Source organism: Kogia breviceps, chromosome 19, assembly GCF_026419965.1.
Source record: "Kogia breviceps isolate mKogBre1 chromosome 19, mKogBre1 haplotype 1, whole genome shotgun sequence".
NCBI classification, from domain to species: domain Eukaryota; kingdom Metazoa; phylum Chordata; class Mammalia; order Artiodactyla; family Physeteridae; genus Kogia; species Kogia breviceps.
The window spans coordinates 24,205,066-24,218,561 of NC_081328.1; the positions used below are offsets into that span (position 1 = coordinate 24,205,066).

At 36.9% G+C, this 13,496-nt stretch overlaps 1 protein-coding gene across 1 annotated transcript in view; it reads left to right on the top strand.

The window, feature by feature from the left end:
• HSF5 (heat shock transcription factor 5) overlaps positions 1–13,496 on the top strand; it is a 49,253-nt gene that overhangs the window by 12,012 nt on the left and 23,745 nt on the right. Inside the window, exons 3-5 of the mRNA XM_059047724.1 lie at positions 2,880–2,977; positions 6,498–7,022; positions 9,686–9,863. Of these exons, the coding sequence (XP_058903707.1) occupies positions 2,880–2,977; positions 6,498–7,022; positions 9,686–9,863 (801 nt within the window). The remainder of the gene's footprint in view (positions 1–2,879; positions 2,978–6,497; positions 7,023–9,685; positions 9,864–13,496) is intronic.

The following is a 13,496-nucleotide window of genomic DNA, read 5'->3' on the forward strand; positions in this document are numbered from 1 at the left end:
AGATTCTTAACCACTGCGCCACCAGGGAAGTCCCTAGAAAACCATTTCTTTACCTCACTGTAGATGAGGAGATGTTGGGGTTCTAGTTGCTCTAGTAACTTATCTTGAAATTAAATTTACTATTTATTAGGATGTTTTTCCTTTTGAGTATTTCCTTACTGTTGACACTGTACTATTCGAGAGTAGATTCACGTCCAAAACATTTTAATTCTAGATTTGAATTACCTCCATAGAATAAAGTATATGAACCTGTTTTCCTAACCTATAGTGGATGTGAAAATTTTTACCTTTAGATAAATTTTTAGTAATCCTGGCTTTATTACTAGAATTGTTTTTTTAATGTCATCAACTCTGATATTTATATATGAAATAGAAATTGTTCATTATTTCCAGTTTTTTATTCTATATGCAATTTAATGCCTTAAGTGAACGCTGCCTTCAGGAAAATACTGGAAGATCTTTATGCGGATGAACGTGTCTCAGGACATAGCGATAAACTCAGTTTTATAAATGTTAGTGCTTTCACAGTGCTTTCATAATACACGCTAGATGAATTTTTCATGTATTAAGCACACAGTTAACATTTTTATAGCTAGGTTTTCATATTCAGTAAACTTATTAATACTTTGTTTTGTGCTGTTTTGTTGATTATACAAAGTAGCACTGCACTGGTAAGGAAATAGCCATTGAGGAATCTTTTTGGATTATCTGTTCAAGTCCTCCCTTTCTTCATGCAGGTACCTTTCTACTTTCCGTCTGTAACTGGACACTTTAAAGGACATTCACTATTTTGCTGTTTCCTTAGATACCAAATCAGCTATCAACTATCTATTAATATATTCTCTGTTATATATTCTATTTCTCCAAGAAATTTATTTTAAAGTACACTTTAACAACTATTCAAAATGTGTAAACAATGGAGTCAGATCATAGCAATATCAGAAAAATAAAGCTAATACCTTTCACTGATTTATTTGTAACAAAACACTTTTATGGTGCCCTGATGGGTGAAAACCTGCAGCCCCTGACTGAATCCTTTACTGCCACTAGGGGGCTAAGTTTTCCTTAGCTGTTAAAACTAAAGATCCCAGTTTTTTTCAGTTTTGGTGAACCCCGCAGACCCCTCCTTGCTGTTTTACTTTTTGGATTTAACTTATGTCCCAGGATATTTGTGCCTTTAAATATTCTGGGAAACCAAATTCAAATCCAAAACATTAAAATTGCGTATTTGAGTAATCTCCAAGGATATTGGAAATGACAACAGCTTGAATTTTATGTGGCCATTCTAGTAATATCTGGCTTTTTCAACCACTGGACTTGTTAAAATTATGTAATTCAGAAAACATCAACCCTTACGTTTGTACTGGAACTAGAATTCTATCCATTATTTTAATTTTTTACTTCTGTGTACAAAATGTAATACCTTAAAATGTACATAATAAAATATTTATTTCTTGTATACCTTTATGAACTTCTGACACTTAATAAATCAGTAGTCAGTAATGGAGAAATAGGGAAGCATTTTAATGAATTTTTACAATCCTTTGGCTAATTTACTTCAAAGATTACCGAATAAGATTACTTAGTAATTTTATTAACACACTCAAAATATGAAAAACGTGGACCAAAAAAGAGAAAGTTGCCACCTTATAAAAAAGATACCTTAAAAATGTTCAGCAAGTGGAGTTCTAGTAAAATTAAAATATTACATTTAGGAAGAAGGAAAGATTAGGGAAGTATTACGATATATTAAAGAGCATGTACTTTGCCTCTGTCACTATCGGCGTTGTGACTTTCGGCACATTTTTTAACATCCCTGAGCTTTACTTTCCTTATTTTTGTAAAGTAATGTTAATACCTCATTCAATTGTTGTTTGGATTAAATGAGGCCATATATGTAAAGGACCTAGGACTGTGCCTGGAATATGGTAGGTGTTCAATAAATGTCATCCTCTGTTTAATCCAGAGATGTGATGTTATAATTGATTCTCAGTCATTCTGGAGGGTCTCTCTCTGGAAAAGAGGAGACTCAACCTATTATTAAGGCTACATCTGTAAGTATGACTCTACCAGTAGAAAGAGTTCAGTCTTTTCATGGTATCCTAACTATAAAGTTTGGAAAATGTATTTCCTTAGCTAAAATAATAGCATTGTTAGCTATTTGTTTATTGATTGCTTACTGTATGCCAGTACTGTTCTTAGTGCTTTGTGCATATTAACTCATTCACTCCTCACAACAAACATGTTATGTAGGTACGATTATTATCCCTATTCTAACAGAATGCAGAAACTAAGGCCCAAAGGGATTAATGTTGCTCAAGTTTATACAGCTATTAAAATTTTGGAGCTGGGCTCCAAAGCCAGGCAGTCTGGCTCTAGAATCTGAATTCCTAACCACTTGTCTAAATTGTTAAAACATTTTTTTCATAGATCCCACTGGATGCATTGTATAACAGTAGGAGTGTTTGGAGAGTACTTATACTTATTTTATCCTTAAAAACCTTCCTCCAAATGTTTGTTACTATTAAAATGATTGAAATAATTATTTTAGAATTCTGACTATGTTCTGATATTTTCAATAAAAGGAAATTACTACTTTCAGTAAGAATAAATGTTTGGTTAGAAGGGCAACAAAATGTTTAGGTGCTAAAGAAATCATTTATAAAAGTAGACATGACCCTTTTAAATGACTTTTAAAATTGCCGTATTACCATTTGTTTTCAACAAATAAGGGCACCTAATTGGACTAAATATATTTTATTGCACCCACAAAGGAAAACTTTTGGAATTTTTTGTTCCAAGTTGAAAGAGAGGAGTGCCTTGAGTGCTGTAGCGATTTATTTGGGTTGACGGCTTTTCTGTGTTTGGATTTGTTCCAGCTGTGCTGCAGTGCTGCTCTCCGTCTACCCACCTGGATGCGCTCAGTAGTTGTGTGACTCCCGCTGCCCCTTCCTATGCACACTGCAACTACTTCCAGGTGAGATGCTGGGAACCATGGACATGCCCTGCATCAGGTACAATACGATTGGCCTTGCAGAATTCCAAAGTGTAATTTTATCTTAATGAGTAGCCAGAGGTAAGCTGTGGATTATGGCCTTAGTTTTTCTCAATTAAAAAAAAAATAAAGAGTCGATGTAAATGATGTCTGAGGATTCTTCTAGGCCTACACTATCTTCTTGGCCTACTCTTAGGCACTAGCCACATGTAGCTATTTAAATTTAAATGAATTAAAGTTAAATAAATTTTAAAAATCATTCCTCAGGGAGGGTGGGAGGGAAGGAGATGCAAGAGGGAAGAGATATGGGGATATGTATATATGTATAGCTGATTAACTTTGTTATGAAGCAGAAACTAACACACCATTGTAACCAATTATACTCCAATAAAGATGTTAAAAAAAAATCATTCCTCAGTCGCACTAGCCACATTTCAGGTACTTAATAGTTTCATATGGCTAGTGGTTACCAAATTTTATAGTACAGATAGAGAACATTTTCATCATTGCTGACAGTTAGTTGGAATAATGTTGTTCAGCTAACTGTCAGCAATGGTAAAATTGAATACCACGGTAAAATGAATACCAGATAAACTCTAAATCACCAAATGACAGATCCTTCCAAGATGGTACAATTACTTTTTTTTTAAAGGAGAAAGGAAAATGATGTCAAAAACGAGAAAGCCCTCATGTTGTAAACACCGCACTTCAATTTTTTCTCATATTTGTTAGGAAGCAATTGCTTTTATTTAAATGTTGTAGACTACTACTTCTAGGATAAGATTAAATCCCATGTTTGTATTTTTATGCTATAGTTGCTTAAAGATTGGAATTGTTTTCCTTTGATATCATGTAGTCATGATAGCTTCTGTTCTTTAGAGAATATTGTACTATTGGCATTCCAGTACTCAAAAGAACATTCCTTTTTTCTTTTTTGTCTTTTCTTTCTTTCTTTTCTTTTTTTGAGGAGTATAGAATCAGATCAAGGGGACTTAGCTGGACTTTTTTTTTAAAATTTATGTATTTATTATTTTTATTTTTGGCTGTGTTGGGTCTTCGTTTCTGTACGAGGGCTTTCTCTAGTTGTGGCAAGCGGGGGCCACTCTTCATCGCGGTGCGCGGGCCTCTCACTATCGCGGCCTCTCTTGTTGCGGAGCACAGTCTCCAGACGCGCAGGCTCAGTAGTTGTGGCTCATGGACCCAGTTGCTCCGCGGCATGTGGGATCTTCCCAGACCAGGGCTCGAACCCGTGTCCCCTGCATTAGCAGGCAGATTCTCAACCACTGCGCCACCAGGGAAGCCCTAGCTGGACATTTTTAATGGCAGCTGTCATCAAGCATGTTAGTCTAGCCAGTTCACCTTCACTGGAAGGACATATCTATGTCACAAATTAGATGCTCTTGTCTGTATATCCAGGCATTCTCTCCCCTGGATCATACTGGAGATACTCTGTTGGTGTTATATCTTGATTATATTTATGTTTTTTTAAAAAATGATTTCCTACTCTTATTTAATTTAATTAATTTATTTTTTTAACATCTTTATTGGAGTATAACTGTTTTACAATGGTGTGTTAGTTTCTGCTTTACAACAAAGTGAATCAGTTATACATATACATATGTTCCCATATCTCTTCCCTCTTGCGTCTCCCTCCCTCCCACCCTTTCTATCCCATCCCTCTAGGTGGTCACAAAGCACTGAGCTGATCTCTCTGTGCTATGCGGCTGCTTCCCACTAGCTATCTATTTTACATTTGGAAGTGTATATATGTCCATGCCACTCTCTCACTTCGTCACAGCTTACCCTTCCCCCTCCCCATATCCTCAAGTCCATACTCTAGTAGGTCTCTGTTTTATTCCCATCCTACCCTACTCTTTTTTTAAAAAATAAATTATTTTATTTATTTTTATTTTTGGCTGTGTTGGGTCTTCATTTCTGCGTGCAGGCTTTCTCTAGTTGTGGCGAGCGGGGGCTACTCTTCGTTGCAGTACGCGGGCTCCTCATTGTGGTGGCTTCTCTTGTTGCGGAGCATGGGCTCTAGGCGTGTGGACTTCAGTAGTTGCAGCACGCGGGCTCAGTAGTTGTGGCTCGCGGGCTCTAGAGCACAGGCTCAGTAGTTGTGGTGCACGGGCTTAGTTGCTCCGCAGCATGTGGGATCTTCCTGGACCAGGGCTTGAACCCATGTCTCCTGCACTGGCAGGCGGATTCTTAACCACTGCGCCACCAGGGAAGCTCCTATATTTATGTTTTAAATAAATCATTTAAAACACCTTTGAAGACCTTTGCTTACTACAAGACAATACATGTTCACTGTAGGAAAATAGAGCTAAGTAGACATAAAATTTTTAAATGGAAAAAGAAGTATTTCAGATAACATTCTGGAAATAAATGCAGTTAGTTTTGTTGGCCTGCAGACATGAGTGTGCATGAATGGTCAGTATATTGCAGTGGTTAAGAGCAAGAACTCTGGAGTCAGGCACACCTAGGTTTGAAACCTGACTCTGTCAGTTACTTCTTTGTGACTTTGTATAAATTATGAAGTTTCTCTGAACTTCAGTTCTGTCCTTTGGAAATGGAGATGATCACATTTCATAGACCTCTTGTGAGGATTAAATGAAATAATGTATGTAAAGCACTTTGTATGTGCTTGGCACATAGTAAGAACTCAATAAGTGGGGCTATCAGCTATAGTAAAGTAGCTTGATTGCTTAAACCATTTAGATTTACATTATTTGGCATCAGTGGCCTTCAAATCATTGACACAATCTTTGTCAATGTGTTTGGCAATATTGACTCACTACATGTTTTATTTAATAGTAACTCTTCCATATCTTATGTTTCCAACCTGAGATATTCAGCAAACATTTATTGAATGCCTGCTCTGTGCAAAGTACTATGTATAAGAGAATACATCTTGAAGATATCAGTCTAAAAGTGACACCTATTTTAATCTATTGTTTTATTATTAAAATAAATAATCTCAGGACCAAAGGACATTTGATATTCCATCCATTTTTTCCCAGATCATTTGGAACAGAATATCAGTACCTCACCCCTGAATTTATAGAAGCATTGGTGGACTTGTGAGCATCCTGTGTTTGACATTTCCTTACTACATTCCTAAAACAGTATATTACAGATACAAGTGATGTTTTTGTCTGTCAACCTTTATGGAAGAATTTGGTTTACAGACATTTTATCAACAAATAGGCTTTTGGGTACTATGGCTTTTTTGATTTTGTGTACTTTAACCCTGAGAATTATTGGTCCATTCCAGTATTAAACTTAATATAGTGGTTGACATATAATAGTTCCTGTGTAAGTGTTAACAATAGAGTCGAAGCTACCACTGCTGAAAAGTTGATTGGCATTCAAGTTTTCTTAGTGAGCTTTAAGTTTAATTTGTTTATATTTAGTGTTCATCAGCCTAAATGTTGTTGCTATCCTCCTGAATCTCATAATTGGTTTTCTATCCAAACAGTCCTATTTTCTCTTTTCCCAGAATCCTCCAGTGCAATCTTCCTATCCAGTTGAATTTCTGGCTTCTAATTGGCCTTGCGGTGCTACTGATGAAAATAAAAAGACAGAAGTAAACCTAGAGGCTGTTTTTCAGATAGTAGATGAGTTGCATTCCTCCCCTAAATTGGAGATGGTAAAGGTGGAGCCTGTTGAGAATCAGTGCTCAACATCTCAGTCTAACAACAGAGGCCACAATATCCTAGCTAATTCAAACAACAGCAATCCATCTTCCACAAGTCAGGCTAGCCAGCTGGAGCCACTTACGGCTGTAGGCTCAGATATTACATCTTTTGTGGTTGGAACAGAACAAGCAATTACCTGCTCTCTACCACAGTCACCTGAGTACATCTATACCATCCACACAGCTCAGCCTGTTGAAAATACTACAATGCAGGAGTCTGCAGCCACCCAGCAAGCTCATGTCAAACTGAAGGAGCAGCTAAGTCATAATCCATCTCCATCTTCAGTAGTATTTGGGCAGGAAGGTCTACCGTTCAGCACACACCAGGTAAGAGGCAAAGAAAAAATCCTAATAGAGCTCAAAGGTACCTAGTGCTTCTTGCTGAAGACTGTTCTAGTGGAGACTTTGTCCAGGTTTTATTTGGGTTTAATACCAGTTCATTATGCTCTCCAGAAGGATCATGTCCCAGTGGTTCTGCACAAAAGATTCAGAAAGAAGTAACCTTAACCCTCAGGCATCCTCTCACTACGTTGTGGTCTGAAGTCAGCCTCTAGAGAGGCAGTCTGAATGAGCATTGTGGTATGACTTATTTTCATGTTAAAAGCATCCCTTGAGTTTTGCTTCCTAACTTAGTTTGGATGGACTAGGTGTGCCTGGCTGATTAAATTCCACTCCTCAGAGGGGATGGTTTATCTCACAGATAATATCAAGACTTTCCTGGTCATTTGTAGCATGGAGGTAAGGAGATGGTTGGAGGTGTTTTCATACTTTCTTACAGCATCATTGAATTCTAAATTTTTAAAAAAGATTTATTTATTTACTTAATTTATTTTTGGCTGTGTCGGGTCTTAGTTGCAGCAGGTGGGATCTTCGTTGAGGCATGCGGGATCTTTTGTTGAGGCATGCGGGATCTTTTGTTGAGGCATGGGGGATCTTTCTTTGTGGCATGTAGGTTTTCTCTCTCTAGTTGTGGTGTGCAGGCTCCAAGGCGTGTGGGCTCTGTAGTTTGTGGGACGCCGGCTCTCTCATTGAGGCGCGTGGGCTCAGTAGTTGTGGCGTGAGGGTTTAGTTGTCCCATGGCATGTGGGATCTTAGTTCCCTGACCAGGGATTGAACCTGCATCCCCTGCATTGTAAGGTGGATTCTTTACCACTGGACCACCAGGGAAGTCCCTATAGAATTCTGATTTGACTTGACAGCGTACTGTGTTTGAATTTCCCTACTAATATTCTCATTCCTAAAGCAGAATTCTGACTCTAGTTTGAGAGATATATTCTGAAGGTAGAGACTAATTCCTTTATTGCTGCTAGCTTATGACCAGGAAATGAATAAACTTTGATTCTAAAAAATAAAAGTACATCCAAATTAAAATCACTTTTGTGATTAAGTATTTTTTTTTCCTACTTACGTTTTTCTTGATGTCAGCCTGATACATATGTATTTCATTTTGGATTTTTTTTCTTTAATGGAACTGAAAATGTCTTCATTGTTAGAGATTCCCAAGATTACTTTTTGGCAGTTTGAGTGTGTGTGTGTGGCGGGGGCCGGGGGTCGGGTTCTGGCCGCATCACACAGTTTGTGGGATTTTAGTTTCCCGACCAGGGGTCGAACCCAGGCCCTCAGCAGTGAGAGAGCAGAGTCCTAACCAATGGACCACCAGGGAATTTCTAACAGTTTTTAAAATGCATTCTTTTCTAGATCTAACTTTAGATCCAAATGTCTTATGGGTTTTGGGGGTTCATTTATTTATTTAATTTATTTTTGGCTGTGTTGGGTCTTCATTGCTGCGCATGGGCTTTCTCTAGTTGCAGCAAGTGAGGGATACTCTTCCTTGTGGTGCACAGGCTTCTCATTGCGGTGGCTTCTCTTGTGGAGCACTGGCTCTAGGCGTGCGGGCTTCAGTAGTTGTGGCTCGCGGGCTCTAGAGCGCAGGCTCAGTAGTTGTGGCACACGGGCTTAGTTGTTTCGCAGCATGTGGAATCTTCCCGGACCAGGGCTCGAACCCAGTCCCCTGCATTGGCAGGCGGATTCTTAACCACTGCACCACCAGGGAAGCCCTATCTTATGGTTTTTATCAACTCATTGTCCTTCTTGAGCCCAACTGTTGAGACCTGGTATACTATGTATTAATATTATAAATTCAATAGACCAAAGATAGTCCCATTATGTTTCAAATATGCCTATGAAAAGAACATGAAATTTGCCTTTATTCCTTCATAGTCACATCCAGAAGATTAGATTTCGTACCTTAAAATTGCATTCACACAGTTATTTTTTTAAAAAAAATTGTATATCACAGCTTTTGAAAGCTGTATTTTTGAACTCCTAGCTCTACTTCATTATATTGTTTTATTTTAAAATAAATTCATAAACAAATAGAGTATTTGAGAAGTTGGTCAGCTTGACAAAGGGATTTGATATTCGAAAGAAAACGTAGGAACTCCGAGAGAGAAATTCATATGTCATAAGCAGGGCAGATCTAGATTTTATAGGGGGTGAAGCTATACGAATTTGAGGTCCTCATTAAGCCAAAGAATACAAAATTAATAGAATAAAGTGTTTACAACCCCTCTGACATCATCCAACAGGATCATGCCTATGACCATTCCAGTATCACCAAGAGGGGCAGGCAATCTGATGGAAGGGACGTTAGAGTGGGAAAAGATAGTGGTATTAACCAATTGTGAATTTGTGTGATGTGAATTTTATCAAAAAAAATGAATCTTCACAGTGAATCTTCCTCTGATCATAAGTAAATATTTTAGCTCCATAGACATTTCAGTAGTTTGTGTATGGGGAAATATACATCTTACTACCGAATATTCAGATTAGCTTAAAAAAATCGGGTGATATCATTCTTAAGGATGAAAAGCCTTACAGTCTTATTTGTTGGATCATGTTTCTATAGTAGAACTCCTCTGATAAAACATCTTAACTTTTAGTAGATATTTGGGGGAAATTTGGAATAATGAGTGGGTTTAATATTTTAGGTGGATGCCAGTATAAAATGCCAGATCAAAACACCTGAGAATATCTTGCCTTCAGAACAGATGGGATTCCTTATTTCAGAAATGGGGCCTGCTAGCAAGCTTAGTAAAGACACAGGTTTATTCACTCCAACCAGATACAGAGAGCGAAGAAGCAACTCACAGCAAGGAAAGTCCCCTGGTAAGGATTATTGTGCTCTAGAATGCTAGCAGTAGAATCATAGTGTAGAATTAATATATGAGTAATAATTTTTCTGGTCTTCATTTATTATTCATAATTGTAATATGCTAATCACATTGCTGTTTCATACAACTGCAATTTTAACTCTATTTTTTTCTTAATCATCCTTTTAAAGTATGTAAAAGTTATATTCTAGTATTGCATGTAAGAATATGAGCTTTTGAAAAGAGAACATGGTAAGTAAAAGCAAAAGAATTTGGATTATTTAACTTGGAGAATGCAAGGATGAAGGGTGATTCAATAACTGCTTTAGATGCCAAAGACTTTGTAATTACAGAAGTATTTGTTCTCTTATTAGCAGAGTATAGTACAAGAGGGAATGTGCTTAAATTGTGGCAGGAAAAAATTAGATGGACATTAAAGACATTATCCTGAGCATATTATAAAGATACTCTAAAGTATGATTCTGTATCAATGGGATTTTTCTTGTGGTTTGTAGGAGCCTGAGTGATTGTTTTAGTACAGTTGCTGCTACTCTTTCTAGGGAAATTGGAAAGAATCATTTTTTTTAAGAAAATGGTGACATCCAATAAAACATGTTTCTTGTATGATCCAAAACCAAGTCATCAAAGTCTTCAGTGGACAACTTGAATATTCTCAAATTATATGCATGTCAGAGGCATGCAATTCAGTGAATTAATGAATCAGGTTAAACAATCATTTTAACCTATAAAAATTGGAAAAATCTTGGGAACGTCCGTGAGAATTTCTCCAAAAAGTAAACTAATAGTAATATGATCGAGATGTTGTTTAGACTCATTGGGTCCTTTCTGCAAAATGCCTTTTAGACTATTTTAGACTAAAAGCTATCTTGATCACTCATCTTGTTTGTTAAACTTAGCTTGCACAGTTGCTTTTAGTTGAGTATATGATCCAGTCTATGATCAAAGATTAAGATTTCTTACCACTGAAGATGTTCAAAGCAATGGCATAGACTTTGAAGGCAATTTAGAAAAGGACAGTGACGAATATTTACTGCACACTCACTTTTATGACATACAGCAAACTTGCTGAAACTGGTATTATCGTCTTAAAGATCGGGAAACTTAATCTTGGAGAGGATAAGTAACTTGTTCAAGATCACATTAATTTAGCGAATCTACTCACAGTCCTTCTGTTGACTGTGTCCTTTGATGCACAAAAGTTTTAAGTTTTATGTAGTCCCATTTGTCTACTTTTCCTTTTGTTGCCTGTGCTTTTGGTGTTGTATCCAAGAAAGCATTGCCAAGTCCAATGTCATGAAGTTTTTCCACTCTGTTTTCTTCCAGGAGTTTTATAGTTTTAGGTCTTATATTTAGGTCTTTAGTCCATTTTGAGTTAATATTTGTAGACAGTGTAAGATAAGGGTCCAACTTTATTCTTTTGCATGTGAACATCCAGTTTTCCTAGCACCATTTGTTGAAGAGACCTTTCCCCATTGAGTGGCCTTGGCATCCTTGTTGAAAGTCATCTGACCATAAATGTGAGGGTTTATTTCTGGTTTCTTTATTCCATTCCACTGGTCTATTTTTCTGTCATTGTGCCAGTACCATGTGATCTCTGTTTAACCAATCAATTCTGCCATTGTAGCACAAAAGCTGTCATAGATAATACATAAATGAATGGTTGTGGCTATGTTCCAGTAAAACTATTTACAAAAACAGTTGCTGAGTCCAATTTGACCCAAAGGTCATAATTTGCCAACCCCTGAGTTAGACTAACAGTTTATTTCTGAAAAGCAACAGTGGAAGCCAGAAAGGAGTAGAATCATATTTTTAATATATTAAAAGAAATCTGCAGGGGCTTCCCTGGTGGCGCAGTGGTTGAGAATCTGCCTGCCAATGCAGGGGACACGGGTTCGAGGCCTGGTCTGGGAGGATCCCACATGCCGTGGAGCGGCTGGGCCCGTGAGCCACAACTACTGAGCCTGCGCATCTGGAGCCTGTGCTCCACAACAAGAGAGGCCGCGACAGTGAGAGGCCCGCGCACTGTGATGAAGAGTGGCCCCTGCTCGCCACAACTAGAGAAAGCCCACGCACAGAAACGAAGACCCAACACAGCCAAAAATAAATAAATATATAAAATTTTTTTTAAAAAAAGAAGTAACCAAAGAAGTCCTTTAAAAAAAAAAAATCTGCAGTCCTGGAAATCTCTACCCAGCCAAAAGATCCTTCAATAATGATGGCAAAAATGAAGACATTTTCAGATAAACACAAAACAGAGAGCATGTGCCACAGCAGATAAACAGTAAAGGAAATTCTGCAGGGTGGTCTTTAGGCAGCAGGTAACGAGGAGACATACTGTAGCTTCGAGAGTAATCACCAAAATTGGTATAGAAATAATCCAAAAAAGGCAGGAAAGGAGGAAGCAAGGAATTAAAAATAAGGAAGACAGAGAAAACTAATAAAATGGTTGACCCAAATTTAGCCAATACAACTATTATATGTAAATGGTCTTAAAATCTCAAAGACAGAGATTGCTAGAGTAGATAAAAGGGCAAACTCCTACTATAGGCTGGCTACAGGAAACATGTAGGTTGAAAGTAAGTGTATAGAAAAAGATACAACATGCAAACAGGAAGAATGAGAAGGCTGGTATGGTTATTTTTAAATATCAGAAAAAATAGACTTTAAGACAAAGAGTGTTATAAAGAGGGCCACTTCATAATGATGAACAATTCATCAGGGAAGTGTATCAACTATAAATGTGTTCTTTGTAATAATAAAGCTTCAAAATACATGAAGCAAAAATTGACAAAAATTAAAGGGGGAAACACAATTCCTCAATGTACTAGGATATTTTAACACTTCTGTCTAAGCAATTGATAGAATAACTAGACAAAATATCAGTAAAGACATAGAAGATCTGAACAACATAAACACCTTGATCTAATTGGCATTTATAGTACACTGAGCATCCCACAACTGCAGAATATACATTGTTCTCAAGTGCATATAGTACATTTACCAGGATAGGTCATTCATTGGGCCATAAAACAAGTCTCAATACATTTAAAACAACTGAAGTCAACAAAGTGTACTCTCTGAATATAACAGGATTAAATTAGAAATCAGTAACAGTAATTAGGAGACCCTCAAATATCTGGAAATAAAGTGACATACTTCTAAATAATTTCTGAATCAAAGACAAAATCACAAGGAAAATTAGAAAATATTTTGACAATGAAAATACAACATCACAGTTTGTGGGATGCAGCTAAAGCAACGTTAGAATGAAATGTGTAGCTTTAAATGCTAATATTAGAAAAGGAGTAAGATCTAAAATCAATGACCTGAGGTTTTACCATATGAAACTAGAAAAAGAAGAGGAAAGTAAACCCAAAGTAAATATTAAAAATAAAAATAGAAATCAATGATATAGAAAACAGACAATTGAGAAGACTAACAAATATAAAACTGGCTTTTGAAAAGATCAACAAAATTGACAAACTCCTAGCTACACTGATCAGGAAAAAGAGAACACAAATCATAACTACCAAGAATGAAAAGAGATTGACACCTCAGAATCTGAGAATAGTAAAAGGATAGTAAGAGAATACTATGAACAGTCTTATGTTAATGAACACAACCAGGG